Source organism: Trichosurus vulpecula, chromosome 2 (genome assembly GCF_011100635.1).
Source record: "Trichosurus vulpecula isolate mTriVul1 chromosome 2, mTriVul1.pri, whole genome shotgun sequence".
NCBI classification, from domain to species: Eukaryota; Metazoa; Chordata; class Mammalia; order Diprotodontia; family Phalangeridae; genus Trichosurus; species Trichosurus vulpecula.
Window position 1 is genome coordinate 45,558,598 of NC_050574.1, and position 20,363 is coordinate 45,578,960.

At 42.0% G+C, this 20,363-nt stretch overlaps 1 protein-coding gene across 1 annotated transcript; it reads left to right on the forward strand.

Moving 5' to 3' along the window:
* Nucleotides 1-379: 379 nt before the first annotated feature.
* LOC118836416 (uncharacterized protein C1orf158 homolog) lies at nucleotides 380-14,890 on the forward strand. The gene is made up of 4 exons (XM_036743721.1): nucleotides 380-383; nucleotides 2,665-2,774; nucleotides 13,536-13,788; nucleotides 14,721-14,890. Exons 1-4 carry the CDS (start codon nucleotides 380-382, stop codon nucleotides 14,888-14,890), a joined length of 537 nt encoding a protein of 178 aa, XP_036599616.1.
* The last annotated feature ends 5,473 nt before the right edge of the window (nucleotides 14,891-20,363 follow it).

Here is a 20,363-nt window from a genome sequence, read left to right on the forward strand (position 1 = left end):
AGAAGGAAAGAAGGAAGATTGGCAGAAAGGATGGGGGTGGGGTTTCGGTGGTCTTGGCACTAACTTTGGCAGAGGCCCTTCAAGCATTAGTGACAATGAACAGTCCAGAAGACTAGGGATTAATATATAAAGTGTTTGAAGGATGGACACATGTAGGAGGAGTTAGACCTACTCTGTCTAAGCTCCAGAGGGCAGAAAGAGTAACTAGTTAGTGCTCTAAGTTGCAAAGAGGTAAATTTAGATTTGATATCAGGAGAAATCTTACTAGGGTTTTTCAAAAGTGAAGAGATAGGCTCAGGTTAGAACCTAGGAGGTAAACCCACATTTAGGGGTATGATAGAGATGCCGAGTCATCAAAGGAGACAGATGGAGTGGTCAGATGGGTAAGAATCCCAGAAAAGAAGAGTGTCACAAAAATCCAGAATGTAGAGAATATTCAGGAAGAACAGGTGGTCAATAGTGTTAAACAGAGCAGAGGTCAAGAAGAATGAGGACCGAGAAAAGACCATCAGATCAGGCAGCTAAGAGATCACTGGTAACATTGATTGGTGAGGTAAGAAACGACTACAAAGGGTTGAGGAGAAAGAGAAAGTGGAGGCAACAAGTATAGACAGCTTTGTCAAGTTTATACACATAGGCAAGGAGAAAATTGAGGACGGTAACTAGAAAGGATGATAAGAACTAGTAAATTTTTTTTAAAGGATGGGGGAGGGGAGACTAGCACGTTTGAAAGCAGTAGTGAAAGAACCCATGAACAGAAAGAAATTGAAGATTAGAGAGACAAGTGATGCCTGAGGGGGCAATCTGCTGAGAAGATAGGACTGGATGTCATCACTTTTCTTTACTCTCTCCTTGTCTGCTGGCTACTTCCAGACTGCCTGCAAATACTCTCATGTCTCCTCATCCTCAAACAACAACAACAACCCCTCACTTCATCCATCCATCCCTTCTTTCTGCAATTGGTGTCTCCACTTCTTCTCCACTCATTTCTTGACTCTACATTTTGGCTTCCAACCTCATCATTCAAATGAAATTGCTTTCTCCAGTTAATAATGATCTTTTGATGGTCTTTGCTCAATCTTTCTTGACCTCCATGCAGCATTTGACATTGTCGATCACCCTCTCCTCAATATTCTCTTCTCTCCAGTCTATTGTAACTGTCAAATTGATCTTCCTACAAGGAAAGTCTGACGATGATCCCCTCCCCCTCCTATCCCCCCCCATTCAAAAACTCCAGTGGCTCCTTATCACCTCCAGGATCAAATATAAAATCCTCAAAACCCAGTCCCTTCCTACCTTTCCAGTCTTCTTATACCTTATACTTTCCTCACTTCCTGCCCTCCCTGCCCCACATACAACACAATACATTGACACTTGTTTCCTTGCTATTTCTTGCACAAGATACTCCATCTCCCAATTCTGGGCATTTTCATTGACTGTCCCTCATGCTTTTCCTCTTCATCACTTCCTGGCTTCCTTGTCTTTCTTTAAGTCCCAGCTAAAATTGCACCTTCCAGAGGAAGTTTTTTTCAATAATTATGTTGGAGAGGATGTGGGTGAATTAAAACACTAATGCACTGTTGTCAAAGTTGTATACTGATTCAATCTGAAGATCAATTTAGAACTATTCCCAAAGGGCTATAAAACCATACATACACTTTGACTAAGCAATACCACTACTAGGTCTGTATTCCAAAGAGATAAAAAACAAAAAGGAAAATGACCTATATGTACAAAAATATTTATAGCAGCTCTTTTTGTGGTGTCAAAATAGCAAAAATTGAGGGGATGCCCATCAATTGGAGAATGCCTGAACAAACTGTGATATATGAATGTAATGGAATACAACTGTGCAATAATAAATGATGAACAGGCAGATTTCAGAAAAACCTGAAAAGACTTGTATAAAGTGATGCAAAGTGAAATGAGCAGAATTAGAAAAACACTGCACACAGTATCAGCAACATTGTATGAGGATCAACTATGAATGACTCAGCTCTTCCCATAAACACAGCAAACCAAGACAAGTACAAAGGACTCAGGAAGGAAAATGCTATCTATATCCAGATAAAGAACTGAGGGACTCAGAATGCAGATCAAAGCAGATTTTTTTTTCACTTACTTTATTCTTTCTCATGGTTTTATTTCCTTTTGATCTTTTTCTTCTTCCACAACTGTAACAAATATGGAAATATACTTTATATGATAGCACATGTATAAACTACATTAAACTTCCTACTGCTTTTAGAAGAGCAGAGGGGAGGGAGAAAAATTTCGAACTCAAAATCTTGTAAAAATGAATGCTAAAAATTTTATTGATATGTAACTGGGGGAAAAGTAAAATGCTATTTAATTAAAAAAAAAAGTAAGGGTTTTTGTTGTTTTCATTTTCTTGATTTTTAAATAAGAGGCAAGAGGAGAAGAAAGGAAAAAAAGACCAGATGATGAACCCTGGTCAAATGTTATCAACTTCTGCTTTGCGTGTTATATGTCTTTGGACCTCCCAATTTACTCCAATTTATAATGATTAAGGAACAGGATGAAACCTGGATTTTGGGCATCCTACGGAACACCTCTTATTATGGCAACTTTTGGTGTTTCTTAGAAGGAAGTGTCAGAAAGAGGAAATCACAGATTCTGAACAAATGTTCTGGTCTCTTTCAGTTCATCAAAACTTCAAACCAAGTTTCCAGAGCACCTTCCAAAAGGATGTTGTCTGGTTCCCAGATCATAAAGCAGACCATATAACAAAATGGTACATGAGAAGAATTGAGGTAATAAGAATAGCAATTTAACCATTTCCCAGGGTTCTGGGCAGTCAAGGAACATAAGACACAGGCCTAGACCCCTAATATAGACCACCAAAACATGTCTATTCCTTCTTCCACAGTATAACTCTTTAAATATCTGAAGACAAGTTATCCTGATCCCCTAAGTCTAGTCTTCTCTACTCTAAATATTATCCGTTTCCCTCAAGCAAAGTTCATTCAGCATGAGCTCAAGGCCATCTTGGCTGCCCTCCTCTGGATGCTCTCCAGCTTATTCAGGTCCCTCCTTTTGGTATACTTCATATATAGGAATAAAATATAAATTATTTCTATAATATGATACATGAAAACCTCTTTATGAGGCTTCAAGAGCTATATAAGTTTATTTTTGTTGTTGTTCAGTCATATCTGACTCTTTGTGACCCCATTTGGAATTTTCTTGGCAGAGATATTAAAGTGGTTTGCCATTTCCTTCTCCAGCTCATTTTACAGATGAGGAAAATAAGGCAAACAGGGTTAAGTGACTTGCCCATGGTAACATAACTAGTAAGTGGCTGAGGCTGAATTTGAACTCAGGGAGGTGAGTCCTCCTGACTCCAGGCCCAGTGCATTATCTACTGCGCCACTTTGCTGCTCCAGTATCATTTCAAAAAGGACATTGATAAGCTAATAGCCTACAAAATTTCATATTTGACATATCGCTAGAAAAAGACTAAAATGATAACTCTATAGTTAGACAGGTAATAGGAGCTATTTATTAGAATCAAAGAATTTCAGATTGATAAGGGATCTGAAAATATATAATTAGTCATAAAATAATACAACAACATAATTTAGAGTTGGATAGAATTCAAATATTCATCTGGTCTAACTCCCTACTCCATGGAATGCCCTTTCTACTTTTACATGACAGGTATTATCATGAAAAGCGCACTGCATTTTAAGTCAGAAAACTTGATTTTGAATCCTGGCTCTCATACTAACTTATGAGTCACCTTGGTCAAGGCACCTAAGAGTCTGTTTCTTAGAGTGTAAAATGGAGAATGCATGGTTCCAATTCAACATTTGTTGGGCACCAAGGATCTTCAAGGCTCTCTCCAAGAAGCAGGACATACAAAGACAAAATGCTGAACTCTAGGTATTTATAGTCAATAAGAGGAAATATGACATACATACAGATAACTATAATGCAAAAAAGAATGAGTGGAAAGAAGATGCATATATGAAGTACTATGAAAAATTCAGGAAAGGGAGATTGTTAGAATTTGGGACCTAGTTGGTTCTTAAAGAAAAGGATGTATTCAAATGTTGTAAGGGCTCTTATGGAGAAGAGGGATTAGATTATTCCATGTAGCTCCAGCAATAAATGGGTAAAATCCCAAGAAACAGATTTTGACTTAACATAAGAAAGAACTTTCACACAACTAAAGCTTTTCAAGAACAGAATGGGCTCTTTGGGGAGATAATGAGTCCCTAATGTTTAAGGATTTAAGTAGAGACTAGATTTTTTTCACAGGGAGATCATCAGCAGGATTTCTGTATTGAGCAAGAAGAATGCTGAACATTGCCTTCCATCTTAAACTTCTATGGTATTATGACTTGCTCATTGTCAAACAGGTACTGGTAGCAATGCCAGGAAATGATTTCTCAATAATGTAGACAAGGATATTGAGACAGTGTGATATAGTGGAATTGAAAAAGACCTGCATTCAAATATTGCTTTGGTCGCTTATTAGCTTTGAGCTGTGTGACCATAGGCAAGTCATTTAACTACTCTGAGCTTCAGTTTGCCTATTTGTAAAATGGAGATAATATCTCTTATATCTACCCCTCAGGATTTTATCAAATGAGATAATGTACATAAAGTGCTTTGTAACCCTGGACAAGAGTATATGAGTGTCAGTGATTAATATTAATACCATCATGTGACTCCTTTTACAGCCTATCAAAATCAACTCTCTATACATGGATTATACATCTGGTGAGTTACCTGCACCATGTTTACCACCCCAGGACAGTTTACTCCTGCCGTCCTTCTGGATGGCCTAACCTGTCTTAGAGTGTAGGGCTACTCTACAAGATGCTTCCTTGACAAATGTTGTTTTGCAATAATATTACTAATATATTGTAGTAATTCACAATTTTACAGTGCTTTAAGGATTATAAAACAGTGGCCACCACCCCACCTCCCTAAACCCTAGGGAATATGAGGTGATAATTCACCATTTTATAAATGAAGAAGCTGAAACACAGGAAGTGAAGAGACTGGCTCACAGTCACACTGCTCTTAAGTAGTGGACTCGGGGCTGAAACACACACCTGCTCAGTCCAAGTACTTCCCCTTTCAATAAAGTGCACATTAACAGGAGGAAACTGCTCTGACGTCACTCAGCCTGACAAAGGATTCAGATGGTTGGTCAATGATTATAGAAACTCATGGTTGTAAACAAGTGGCAATAATAACTCCTCAGGGGTTATTACTAAGACTTCAAAGTTTGCCTACTATCAAAACACCATTTACTGCAGACATAAACATCATTACTAGCTTAGGTAAGATATTTGATCTCTCAATCTCAATTTCTTCTTCTGGGAAATGGGTTTAATAGTGTTATGTACTTCACAGGGTTTTGAGAAAGTGCTCTGTAAGATTTAAAGTGGATAAACCCAAGTTCTTCAACGTGGTGTAGTGAAAAGGGCATTGGATTTGGAATCTCAGGACCTAGGATTGCCCAGCTCTGCTGCTCCAATCACAGGATCACAGCTGGAAGGCACTTCAGGAGGCATTTAGTCCAACACCCTCACTGAGGCCCAGGGAGGTTGTGTTTTAGCCCAGTGTCACACAGACAGTAAACACTATAAGCAGGCTTTGAACCTGGGGCCTCTGACTTCAGAGCCGGTGCTCTTTCTTCTCTATCGCATGTCTAGGACCTTGGTAAAAGAGGGTTCCTTGAAGCCTTGAGGCCACATGTGGCCCTCTAGGTCCTCAAGTGGGCCCTCTGATTGACTCCAAACCTCACAGAACAAATCCCCTTAATAAAAGGATTGGTTCTGTGAAATTTGGATTCAGTCAAAGGGCTGCACTTGAGGACCTAGAGGGCCACATGTGGCCTGAGTCTGCAGGTTCTCCACCCCAGCTTATACCTGCACAGAGTCCTCACCAGAAAAAAATTTCAGAAAACTAAAAATTATCATTTAAGCATACAATGAGAATGTATGTGAAAGCAACTTATCAATTATGTCAAGTGCTATAAAAATACAATTCATTATTGTAAAAGTAGAAGTTAGCATTTAAGTTCATGAGATTGTGTGCTCCCTGAAAGCACAGCCTGGCTGTGTCCTATTGTAGCCAGAATGGACTTTGTTTTCTTTGAATGACTCAGCTCGCCTCGTTGAGCTTCCCTGGACGCTGGGGCTTGCTCTTCCGGGCAGGACCAAGAGCTTCCTGTGTGATGAGTCGTGGCGCTGGCTGAGGGGAGGTGTGTTAACGTGGCCTACGCTGGGGGAGGGGCCAAGTCAAGAACCAATCGGCCCTGGTCGTTCAGGCGGCGCTTGATGATGTCAAAAACTCTATAAGAGGGGAGAGGACAGCTTGAAGATCCTCCTTTCCTTTTCCGGTTGGAGCCAGAGACGCCTACAGCCGAAGCTGAGCTGCCGGTAGCAGAGCTGACTAGAGGCTAGTGGGTAATCTTCTTACCATAGAGGGGAAGCATGTATACGATTTTGCCTTATACCATCTCGCTTCTCTGTGGCCTCCTAGTTACTCTTGTGAGGCGGACTTATTGGGCCTGGAAGCTTTTGATGAAAATATCAAAATGGGGACGCTGGTTTGTGGGATTGTTACTGTGGAGTGTAAATACATGCTTTAGTTCTCCTGCCTTCTGCCTAGAGAATTCCTTATATCCTGCGGTTCCGGACCTTTTAGGCACATATGAGATTCTCTTTGAAATCATAAATTCTGCCTTCCTAATATACCTATCTAACTGTATTTCATCCAGGGTCCAGTTCACTGTTCAGCATCCAGTAAGTATTTGTTCTTAAAGGAGCCGTTTTCTATGAGTCACTAACTAGCAATAAGCATCTATTAAGCACCACTCTGGGTAGGTCCTCTGCTAGGTATTGAGGATACAAATAGAAAAATGAAACCATCTCTGCCCTATTCTACAGCTGTAAGAAGCTCACACTCTAGAGGGAAAACATGTGCATGTATGAATAAGCAGAAAACAGATCAAAGTAATGGACAAGAGAGAGACTAGCATCTGGGGGCAAATGAGAGGCATCATGTAAAAGATGTTGCTGGAGCTGAGCTCTGCAGGAGATGAAGAATTCCCAAGACACAGGGGTAAGGAGGGAGGGAGTGCCTTTCATGCATGGGGTAAATTCCATGCCTGTGCAAAAGCAAAGTTCAGAGATGAGGTGATATATATAAGGAGCACTGTCCAGCAAAGAAAAGGGAGATTGAGAAGGCTGGTGGGTCAGACCAACAACACTTTATGACCATAAGTCACAATGGTACTGGTAGCAATACCAATTGCTATTACCAGCAATTTATAGTCAATCAGAGGAGATATGGCATGCTGGGTTAATTCTCTCATTTTCCCCCAAGGTCACATCGAGGTTCAGTGGCAGCACAGGGCTCACATCTGTTGACTCTTCCTTCAGTACTCCAATACATTTCTCCTCTTTTCTAAAAACCCAATTGGGTTAGGACGAAGGGATGTCTGCCTCAGTGCCTCTTACCAAAACTAAATTCTCACCCATGTGCTGGGTGACTTCAAAATTAATTTGCCTAAAAATACAGAGACAGATGAGGTAAGCTCTCCAGAATTTTCCTTGCCCTAGAATCTTACAAAGACATAATCTCACAGTTTTGGTGGGTAGGTCAAAGAAGAGGAAGTAACTGTCAAAGAAAAACAAACTTCAAGAAGATGACAGAGAAATAGGGATAGGAAGAAGAAATAGATGATGCCTTTGATATTATAAAAGTAGTCCCAAATCATATTATTTAGAGCCAACAGGGCCCACAGAGGGGATTGTGTCCAACTCCCTCAGTTTAGAGATGAGAGTAAGACAAGTGAAGTGACTTACTCATGGTCATACCAGTGGTAAAAGGCAGCACAGGATTTAAAGGTGGGTTCCGACTCCCAAACCAGAATTTCACTCCACATCAGCTGAATTCTCATCAGAAATAGCACCTCCTATCTGACCATGGGACCACAGGCATTCCATCCCCTCCACCACTTGTCTCCAACCCAATATCCAGGGTCCTCTGACAAAAGCAGTGGCACCTTCTACTCTGTGATGAGCATTCTCATACCTGCTCATCTGCTGGGCAGGTTCAAGTTCCATCTCCTGCCTAATGTTCAAGCTCTAAAAGGAAGACAAGTGAAATAGGGCTTCCCACCTGGCCATATGCCTTCCATCTCTTCCATGCTATGCTTGTCTCCTGATCTCCTAACACCTCTGGGAAGGGGAGGGGTGCCTTCTACTCAGTGATGAGCATACTCACACCTGATTATACCTTTTCTTCTTTTAGCAATTGCTGAAACTTGCCCCCACCCCTGATGACACACTCTCTGGCTACTCTTTCCACTGAACAATGGCAGAAGGGGGTCATCTGGCATCATCATCATCATCTATAGCTAGCATTTATATGGTACCTACTATGTGTCAGGCACTGGGCTAAGGGCTTTTTGATAAATATCTCATTTGATCCTTACAACAACCCTGGGAGGTAGATGCTGTTATCCTCATTTTATAGTTGAGGAAACTGAGGCAGACTGAAGTGAAGTGACTTGCTTATATCAGAGGCTGGATTTGAACTCAGGTCTTCCTGACTCCTAGCTCATCAGCAGAATGGTGTACAGGAAGTATTAGGCACTTCCCTCACATCTCATGCTTTTCACATTTCACTCCTTGCATCCTCCCCCAACTTGACTCTACCTTAAAGAGCCTACACACGCCTTCTATGTCTGGATCACCCATGTCCAAACAACACCGCAAAGGGCACACTTGCCTATTCCTTCTCAAGTGTGTCTTCTTTCCTCCTTTTAATCTGTCAAAACAACCCACAGGGTCCCTCATATGAATGGCTCAAAAAGCACAAACCCAAGTTGCCATTTTTTTTATCTCCTTTACTCCTTTGGAAATATACATCATTTTATACCTAATATTTTAGAGGGAAAATATTTCTAAAATTGAAGAGCTCTCAAAGACAGAGCTATCAACACAACACAGACCATCAGAGCTCAATGAACCACAGTTTGAGAAACACTGCAACACACAATTACATATTTACAGTGATTACATATTTAAAATATGTGGAAGGAAAGAAAATTTTATCAATTAAAAACAGCAAAGCACCTATTCTCTTGAAATCCACTTGAATGCAATTAAAATATATTTAAAATATTCTCTTGTAATTAATTCCTTGTTAAGAGTCTCCTGCATGCAAACACACTGTGCTAAGTGAGATCTAAAACTTGAGATAAGCCATTGTCCTTGGTATCATGGAGTTACTTTGGAATTTTTTTTGTATACACCTGTTTGTTTTCTTCCAGCCTCTCCCACCCCAACTTAATCCTGGTGCCTTCTCTTTGTTAATCATTCTCTACTCATCCCATATATAGCTTGTTTGTACCTATTTGTTTGCCTGTTGTCTCTCTCATTAGATTGTGGGCTCCTTGAGGGCAGGAGATGTCTTTTGCCTCTTTTTTTTGCCCAGTTCTTAGCACAGTGCCTGGCTTGTAATAATCATTTAATAAACACATATTGATTGACTCACTCTGTGCTGGGCACTGGCTTAAAATAAGAGAGAGGACTGTTATAAGAAATGAATGAGACAAAGATAATCAACATCTTAAAGAAACCCAATATTCACTTTGCTTCTATTTTCATCCAAAAGGATGACTTTTGAATCAGAAAGATCTCGACAAGGTACTAGCAGAGAACATTGAATGATGGATGAATTCAAGTCATCTGGCCCAGATAATTCCTGCTCAGGTACTGAACACAGTATTGTATGTGCGTGCTGTGGGTCCCTAACAGTCATGGAGGAAAGAAAGATTGTGGAGACCAAATGAAAGAGGTAAGATTAGAGAAAGGCAAATGTTCGGATCTTCAAAAAAAGGAGAAGAGGAGGTCTCAGGCTTGGAGACCAGGGAGCATGAACGTGATTCCTGAAAAATTCCAGAATGTATTATTAAAGAGATGCTTAGTGGACGTTTAGGAAAAGAAGCAGTGATGACAAAGAGTCAACCTGGATCCAGCGAGAACAAGTCATGCTAGTCTAACAGAAAGAGCAAAGGGCCTCACTTTCCTCCCGCATAAAGCTCAGTCCCAGGAAATGTTGGAGAAGAAAAAACTCAGGGAAGACTTTCAAGTTGTCTTCAATTGCCCAATGGGTTTTCCATACAGAAAAGATATTAAGCTTGTTCTGTTTGGCCCCAGAGGGCACAAGCAAGAGGAAAGACAGGAAGTTGCAATTAGGTGAATCTAGGCTAGACTTCAAAAGAATGTATAATTATAGCCATCCAAAAGTGGAAGGGGCTACCTTAGGAGGTGATAGGCTGCCCCTTGCTGCAGGCCTTCAGGAGGCTGGATGAGCATTTGCCATGAATGTTGTAGTCAGGATACTTTGCCATATTCATATCTGTTAAGGTCTGAATTAACATGATTCTGTGATTCTGTCTGAACTACTGCAGCAGCCCCCTAATCAGCTCTTCCTGCTTCTGTCTTTCCTCTCTCCCCAATCCTTTCTCCATAAGACTGCCAAACACATATGCTTAATGCACACTTTTCCCAGTATTATTTTACATTGCTATCCCTCATGGAAAGCCCTGTAAGCTTTCATGTACATAACATTCCAGTCTCCAGCTTCCATGTCTTTGTTCCAGTGGTCACTCCTTTCTACAATATACTCCCTCTTTGCCTCTATCTCATAAAATCTTTAGTTTCCTTCCAAGCAGAGCTCAAGTGCAACCTCATATATGAGACATTTCCTGATCTCTCTAATTATTAGTGATGAGGTCACAGTCTCTGGAAACCCCCTTGAATCTGGAATACAGTCTCTGGGAGCTTCCTTGAATTCTCCTTGAATCTTTCAACTAGATCTGGCCTTCCCCTGAGACTATAGCCTTACATTATCATTAGGCCCAAATCTCTACCTAAGCCTTGCCCTCTTGTTACTATCCCTATGCATGCCTTCAGTTACTTCCCAACCCTGATATTATCAATATTCATGCCTTCAGCTACTTCCCACCCTTAATCCCATTCTCTTGGTTCCTGGACTCTGACCTCATCTTATCCTCCTTAGACTCCTCCTCAAGACCCTCCCTAAAGCCCTCCTCTAGTCATCCCAGACCACCCCTCAGTCCCTCCTACAATCTTTGGGTATATAATCTCCATCTTGCCTCCATGAAGGTGCTCAGATTCCATCTAGCTCAGCTCAGATGGTATCTGGCCTGCTTGTGAAAACAGGGGTCACAAAAGGTGGGATTTCTTAAGACAACCCATTATGGTGAATCCCTAATAAACTTTGTCTTTTCCCTTGGCTGAGAAGGCTTGAGTCGAATTCTTTCAGCAGGATCCTGCGTGTCGGTATTTTGGGGTCACGAGCACCCCTGGAAACCTATGGCTCCCTACCATCATCATTTTGCTTTTACCTCTTCATTTTGACTTTCTCCCTCCTGAAATGTTTTTGTATATAATCTGTACATTTGCTATTTTTCCTCTTCCTCCCACTCCTCCTAGTAGGTCAGCTTCTGGAAGGCAGGGATTATTTTGTTTTTATCTTTGTATCTCAAGGGCCCAATTGATATTCTAACGAATAGTAGGAACTTAATAAATGTTTGCTGAATCGAGGTGAACCAGGCTGAATCTGTGGGTCTGTCTGAACTCAAGCAGGACCTAAAGCTACCTAAACCTACACCTTTTGTTCCCATGAATCTCTCTTCTTTTCCTCAGAGAGCCTCCAAGGTCTCTTGCTTATTTATCCCAAATATTGCCCTGAGCACTACCTTAAACACTACTGATGGAAAAAAACACAAAATCATTAGACAGGAATGATTCCTCCCTTTTTCTTGGCAAAATACTAGCAGCACCAGCAGCACCACCCTACCCTACCCCAGACCAAGAGGATGGTGAGAATCTTTTTTGGCCTTACCATTGAGGAAACCTTTTGTTGTCCATATTTCCTTCCCTTCCCATGGGCCTTCTCAGCCTGCTCCTATAAGGTACCATTGTGCCTAATCAGCATTTGTCCTCTAATCAATGGGAAACCCAAGAACTCATTTCCCTGGCTTTAAAAATGAAGTTAGGTGGCACCCAGGGATGTAGACCTTGGAAATCCCTGGCTAACTGTTCATCCCCATCACCATCCTCTCTCTTTAGCACTGTAGTGTGACTTATTTATGGAATCACTGTTTGAAATATTGGGCTTAGCTGGCATGTCCAGACCATAGCAAACACAAACCTTACTGTCTTCTCCAGACATCAGGGTGGGCATGAAAATCAAGATTATCCTCCTGATAAATCAGTCCATTTTCTGGACAAGAAGGATTTCTTAGGAAACTCACTCATTTAAGAAAATCTTCCTCTCCAGGGAAGGAGGAAAATATGGCTTTATTTTCCCAGTAAATAATTGCTACTAAAGAAAACATTCTCCCAGGTTCCAGCTGGGAAAGCCTGTAAAACCTTTGTGGCAGAAGACAATTTATGGAAATTTCTCTACCTCCTCCCATAGTAACAAGTTGAAAAACACGGTATAAACGTCAGGCTTGGTATTCACTTTTTCACTCTTTTGAAGGAAGTATGAGTTTGTGATGGATTTGCATAAATCAGAATATGGCAAAAGGGATGCAATTTCAGCTTACAAAGACATGAATTAAGTTAACCCTCTGTCTACTTAACCTGGCAGTCCTGATTGTTATTTTAATCATGCATAAATTACATCCAAACTGAGAATTAACTTGGCATTCATTAGATGGGAGTCCACATGAAAAGCAAATTCAGGAGAGTCATTTGAGGCTACGTATTTGAAGGTGAGTCCAGAGAAGAGACATATCTTTTTAACAGACTCTCAGACTCTTGGAGTTTAAAGGGACATAAGACATCATTGAGCACAGTCCATAAGGTTAGTTAAGCGTCATCTGTTCTTGGCTTCACCCTTCCCATTCACCTCCTCCTTGTTGTAACTATTTTTAAATTATGCATAATTGTACATATACGTACGACACATGTACATATATACACACATGTACCTATATGCACACATACATACAGACGTGTGTAAATGTAGATATGTACACATATATACTTTTTTTTTTTACTGTGACTCAGCTTTCAAAAACGCTTCTAATTCTTGGATTTTAAAAATTGGCAAACATTTGTAACACTAGTTACTTCATAACCATTTCTAGGATAAGATTTAATTTTTAAGAAAGAGTAACTATAAAAGCATATGTATCAAGAGAAAGTATAATTATGCTACTAAGTAAACAAATGATGAAATGTAATCCTCTAAAATGACAGTGATGTGATAAGAAGAAAATCAAAATTTCCCCCAAAGAATAAAATGCTAATTTGATGGTACTAGCAAGTGACTAGGCTAAATTTTAGATAATGAAACCAATTAACCAAATAGATTAATGAATAGTTTTCCTTGCTTTGGGGTCTAATTAGTTGGAGAAGCTGCATCAATTGGTTGTTCCTTGAAGGCAACACCCCTATATTGTACTGCTATCTCCACACCCTCTCCCCTTTCCCTTCCAGAATCACTTGTCTGTAATTCCCCCAGGTGGCCTCCCCAAAATGCCTGGATATGTCTGTCCCTCCAAGGTCCAAGGTCCAAGGTCATATAAGAACCTGATGACCCACCATGAGGAACCGAAACATCGGAATTTGATCAGCACATATGATGACCATTTCAACTGGCATGGCTACAACCTTGCCTTGCCACCAATCCGTACTTGGAACGGGCAGAAACTGGTGTGGCTGCCAGAGAAGTCGGACTTTCCCCTTCTTGGTATTTCTCAATCCATTCCACCCCCCACCCCCCATACAGATCACCACAGGTTCCAAAATACCCTAAAACCTTGCCATAATGCTCCCTACCATGTTACAAGGTCAGCCTCAGACTCCAGGGGAGTTACTGAAATTGACACTTAAAATAAGATTCAAGGACTCTGGGACAGTATTATGAGGCACTGGGACATAGTGTTTCTCTCAGGGATGCCTTTGCCTCTTTGCCCCATATCACAAGCATTGTGCTGGCTACACTGAGCAGTGCTGAGTGGCTGTCTCTAGAAGCACAGTATTTGTGACATAGCTGGCAACCCTAGGCTCTATTTGCCACACTCCACCCACCTCCACCCCATCAATTCATCACACAATGTCTTCTTCTAGAAGTGTACCTGGTCCCAGGGAAGTGACTTGACCCCTACAGGAAGCTAGAGACCAAGGGCAGCTTTCTCCAGCTTCACCACAGTGAGAATCAGTTCAGTGAACAATTTGAACATCACTTCTCATTCAGTTAATGTGTATCAGGTCTCGCAACAGTTTACACAGAAATGCCAGGACCTTCTCTTATAACACTAGCTCCTCCTCCCTAATAGGATAGTAACAACTTAGCCAAGAACAGAATGGATACAGCTCTGGCAAGTGTCCAGGAGTGCACCATGCCTTGCACACAGTAGGCCCTAGGTCCTTGGGCTCATGTGTCTGAAGTCTTCTATGGGAGTCCAGCCTGGCCCTATCTTCCCCTCCTTTCCTTCCAGTACCTCCCAGAGCTAATTCCTTCCTTTTAAATAGTCTCAACCCCCTTGTCACAAGTTTGTCTCAGTTCAACCTGAGAAAACTACAAGGAAGAATCCACCTCCCTATCCCTTTGCTCCCTCCTGGGGTTGGGCCCAATTCTCCATTCATGATTTCACATCCTGACTCTGATTTCTGTTGCAGCTCCCCCCACCAACTATGGCCTCTTTGAGAATCTCAGAAAGAAATGGCAAGAGCCTACTAAAACTCACCCTATGAACAGTGTTTACACCTTGTCTTATGTGAGACACCCAGTGTCTGCTCTGTCCCGGCACGAACGTGCAATCCCAGTCCCTCTTCCCACCCTCCAGTGAGCCATCTCGCCCATCCTTTGACAGCTGCTAACTTCCCTAACAACATGAAACTAGACCAAGGCATCATAACATCTTTGAGTCCCAAGGACAACAAACGAGGGAAGCACAACAACAGCGGCCTCCTTCCCCCACTGGCCTGCTTGAGCAGCTATGACATATCAGGGGGATGTGCTGCAGAAAGATCAATGGGACACCCACGACATTTGGCCTGTTTCTTCAGAAGACTGAGGCACCTTCTTCAAATTGCAGGCTGTTCATCCCTTATTTTCCACAATTAAATGTGTATGGAGCTATTAGAGTTGATGGTGTTAACAAAAGATACAGAGCTTGCTCTTGTTGGGCTTCTAGCATGATGGGAACAATTGGTCAAGCACATTCTACAGAAAAATACAGCTCCAATCCTCTTTTGTTAAACTCCCCAAATGGTCAAATATCACATCCCTGAAACAGAAAGAGCACAAGCTCTGCAGCTCTGCAGCTGGAGGACTGGGTTCAAATCTCATGTCCCGACTTTCTGCCTGTATGACCTTGGACAAGTTCCTTCACCTCCCTGGGTCTGTTTCCTCATCTGAAACAATGAGGGGGTTGGACTAGATAGCCTCTGAGGTCCTCTGCTGACCTAAATCTATGATGCTAAGTCCTCTAAACCCTACAGGGGTAAACGGGAAGACACACACACACACACAAACACACCCCACGCATTTTTCATCCTCCAAGCTCTACGTGGCTTTGTGGTAGGGCTCTGTTTAGGAAGGTGATGGTCTGGAAATTTAGGAGTTTTTTTCCCCTAGAAGAATGGCCTGTTCAAAAAAGCCAGCCAATGCACACAACCAGCAAGGACTGAGGTTTGCTGAGTGACAGATTCTCAGGTGGGACACCTGACTCAGGCCCAGATGTTCTGTATGCATGTATGTCCTGATGTGTTGGCACATAGGTGTTTGCTTGTGTGTGAAAGCTTATCTGCTCCTTCCTCAATTAGATAATAAGATCCCAGCATCTGGGTTCCCTAGCACTCTGTCCTATGTGTAACCTATACCTCCATTCAGCCTCACCCATGCCCCAATGTCTACTATTCTCCTTATTCACACCCTACTACCCAGGGACAATCTCATTCTTACCTATACTCTCATCTTCATCCCACTCTATATTCCCTCTTTACCCAACCCCCTACGGAGCCCTTTCTGTAATGCTTTGAAAACTTCTTTATCCTAAACTTACTTCTGTCTTCTTCTTTTCACCATCACCAAAATGAAACTTAATTCTCTCCTTAATGATAACAGAATCAAATGCCCTGTTCACTAGAGACCTCAATTTCTCCCACTCCTGATCTGATGGCTGAAAGGGAAAAGGAGGACTGGTCTTTTTTTAAAGTTCAGTTCAGCTTTCCTCTTCCTGTCACCGAAAACACGTATAATCATATACTCAAGTTATAAAGACACGAAAGTTGCATTAAAGGTCATGTTGTACTGAATTATTAGCTGACAAGAAATCACCATGACTAGATTAGATTGAAAAATGACATGTGGCTATGATCTAAATTGTGAGCAGGGAAATAATTGTGTTATAGAGAATAATATTTTTGTAACAAGATTTCCCATGTCTGGGTATACATAGCCAACTCTTATTCATCTCTGGGTGGATTATCCATTTTGTTAATCCTCAATAGCAATACCGTAATCCCTGTGGGCATCCAGATTGCAAACAAATCAATAATAACCTAAAGCCTAATTATGAAGGTGAATCTGCTGCTGCAACAGATGAATAATAAATAAAAGGATCTGTGATCTCACTGATTCAGAAATAATGTAGGTCATAACACTGCCCATCCTGGGCAGCTTTTTCTATGACCTCACATAAATTCACCCCAGTGGTCCACCCAAGTGTGCTGAGGCCACCCTCAGCACAACAACCTGAGACAAAAATGAATAGATACAAATATAACTCTGCAATCCAAATATATTAAATCTATATGGATTATCTCATGTTTTGAACTTTCCATAAATATGAATAATCAAAACTTGATTGTATAAGTGTGACATTCAAATAAGTATCCGCAGGTAACTAGAAAAAGAAGATATGTTGGGTCTCATTTCCTCCATGTATAGGAACATCCATGACACCACACTGACAATTCTGAAAACTTACCTTTCTTCCCCTCCTTTTCTTTTTGTCTGAGTTGCCACATCACACGTTGACAGTGAATGCCACTGTCCTCCAGATTAAAGCTTCTTTACTTCTGGGGCTTTGGGGATGTATAGTAAAGCAACCTAGTGTTACATTTGCTCAATCCTGTAGGTGTGGAAGCTTTTTTTTTTTCAAATGCAATTGGCTTAAAAAGATATCCTCCTATGGTGCAAACCAGGTACAAAGGTCTTTATTCTATATTCTAAGGAAATGTCCAATCTCATAGAATCATAACAATAAAACAAGTTTTCCCTTTTCATAGAAAAGGGAGAACAATTGAAAGAGGTGGATCAGTACTTATGATTCATGGCAGAGGGGAAGGTTTATTGAGAGAATAACTGTACATCTTGTCCCAGTCCTAGGGAAATGCATGGAATTACTGATGTTCTTCCCCAATGACATCCAGCTTATTGAAACAACCTAGTCCCTAACGTGTAGCGTGGGCTGGCTGCTGATTCCATAACCTTGTCCCTAGGCCCCAGTTACAATAAGATATCCAGATATCAGTCTCATAGTTGAACTAACCTGGTTAAGGTTTCATTTTGTCATTCCAGAAGATAAAGACTGAGGTCACCCTAAGCCACAGAGGCTTGTTATTCTGGGAGGAAGCATAAAGGAGGGTATAGAGCATGGTGGCTCTGGGTTCAAAATGTGCCTCCAACTCTTATTTGCTGAGCGACCCTGAGAAAGTCAGCGAAGTTCATAGGTTACTTCACTTCATCTATAAAGCAGGAATGAGTATGCACCTGAATTGTGAGAATCAAATGAAATAATGTCAGCTATTCTCTTGACCGAGCTGAGGGCCTGATGTTTTCCTCAAGCACTCCAGTGGAAACCTAGCTACTGACTCTTTCCCCCTCTGCTTTCCAGACCTATAGAGCAAAGCAGGACTTCGATCTAACGAGACTGTTTTTTCAGATATTCTGCTCTTCTTCACAATACTGATTGTGTGACCTTAGACAAATCACTTAACCTCTCAGTGCTCTGAGCAACTCTAAGACCATAAAAATGCAGAGAAGGTGCCAACCTGCACTTAGAGGAAGTTTCTTTATAAATTATACCAATGAAATTAGTCCAGTCAGTATTCCTTCTTCCAAATTTTTCAGTGTTAAGAGTTGTGCTAAACAACGTGACACGGGTCATAAAAGCTGTTTTTAAGTACTTTCCAGGCTCTCCTACGAAACAGAGTTCAGCCCCATCCTGCAAGGGTTAGAATCAGAAGCAATGGGCAGAAGTTGAAAAGAGGCAACTTACAGGCTTAAAAATCTGGAGAAAAAAGTAGCATTGTACGATGTAGTGGAAAGTATACCTAACTTGGATTTGGGAAGCCCTGGGTTCAAATCCCACCTCTGACATTTACTAGCCCTGAGATGCCGGGAAAGTTCCCTTAACATTTCTGTGCCTCGCTTTTCTCATTTTTAAAATGAGGTGGAAGGCTCAAAGTTTCTCAGACCCCATCCAGCTTAGTCTACTGATCCTGTAATGTGGAATGGGTCACCATAAAAAATAGCTCTTCATCCCTAGAGGTCTTGGAGGCAAGGCTGGAAGGATGAGCCTGGGCTCTTCATCCCTAGAGGTCTTGGAGGCAAGGCTGGAAGGATGAGCCTGGGCTCTTCATCCCTAGAGGTCTTCGAGGGAAGGCTGGAAGGATGAGCCTGGGCTCTTCATCCCTAGAGGTCTTCGAGGGAAGGCTTGGAAGCCTGACTTCGGGGCACGGTAGAAGGCAGAATCCTCTTCGGGGACCCTCCAGCGCTGAGGGGCGGGGCTCCCGGGAGCCTCTTGGCTGCTCCCCCTGCCCCCACACCTCACTGAGGGCCACGGGTCTGAGGCCCTCACTGATCCCTCAGCTGGCAGCTGCCTCTTCGGGCCTCAGCCCTTTAGCATCGACCCCTTATCCCAGGGCCCGGGCGGCAGACCTCCCGAGTATCATCTCTGACAGCCGCCGCCCTTGCCCCAAACCCGCCGTGGTGAGGTGAAGTGAAGCACGCCACGCCACGTTGCCCTCTTCTCCTCAGGGAACTCCGCTCGGATTGCGCCTGCGCACTCGCGGCCCAGCAGCCTTACTCTCCCATCTTCCCCTGGGGGCTGCTCGCCCCTGGGTTTCCCTAGTCCGAGTCTCTGAAACCCATCACTTAGAGGAGGAAGGGCATTTTAGGAGATTATTCTGACTCCACACTATATCCAATCGTCCATCCTCTGACACTTGGGTGACTTATTGGTGAGGATGCTGGGTCTGAAGTCAGAAAGAGAATTCACATCTAGCCTTAGATGCTTAAAAGCTGTGTGACCCAGCCAGGTCCCTTAACTTCTGTCTGCCTCAGTTTCCTGCTCTGTGAAATGGGGATAATAGCAGCACTTATCTCCCAGGGTCCTTGTGAGGATCAAATGAGATAATATTTTGTAAAGCACTTAGACTAGGGCCTGGCACATAATAGGGGCTTGAAAATTTTTGTTCCCTTTTTGCTTCATATACTGAAAAATATATAATATAAAATAAATAAATATAAAAATACAGCTGGAAGAGATCTGTATTCTGACCTTTCTCACCTAACAGAAGAGGCAAGTGAAGCAGAGTGATTTGTCCACTCACACCAATAGTGAGAGACAACTTATAGGACCCTGGCTATGGCCCTGGCCTCCTGACTGGTGAGAGTTCTCCATATCTACCCTGACCTAGGCCCTTCCCCTACTTCCACCCTTTCTTTTCACCTCTGGCTCTGGATACATTACCTAAATGAACACTACCATTACTGGAAAGAATGTGTCAATTAATTGTCTTATGGCTCTGCTCACTGTCTCTATGTGTTTCTAGACTAGACTAAGTCACCACTTCCTCCCCTATAGGTTTTGTCTTCTCCGTTAGAATAATAACTAGCTTTATAGCCAGCAAAGTGCTGGCTAAACTCTAGGGTTTGTCTTGCTTTTTGTGTTTGTATTTGTATTTGTAACCCTGGCACTTAGCACAGTTTCTGGTATATGTGTTTTTTCATTCATTCATCATAGGTTTAGAGCTGGTATCAATTAGTCAATAAACAAATATTAAGTGCCTACTATGTACCAAGGACTGTTGGGCTTTGGGGATACAAAGAATCAAACAATCCCTATTCATAATGAGCTAACATTCTATTGGGAAAAGGGAGGTCAGAGGGAATAAAGTCCAGCCCACTCATTTAACTTGTGAGGACATGTAGGTCTAGAGAATGAAGTGACTTGCCCAAAGCCAGGATGTGAATTCTCTGACTACAGATTGAACACTCATTCCACTGTGCCTCATACTGAGGTTGGCTTC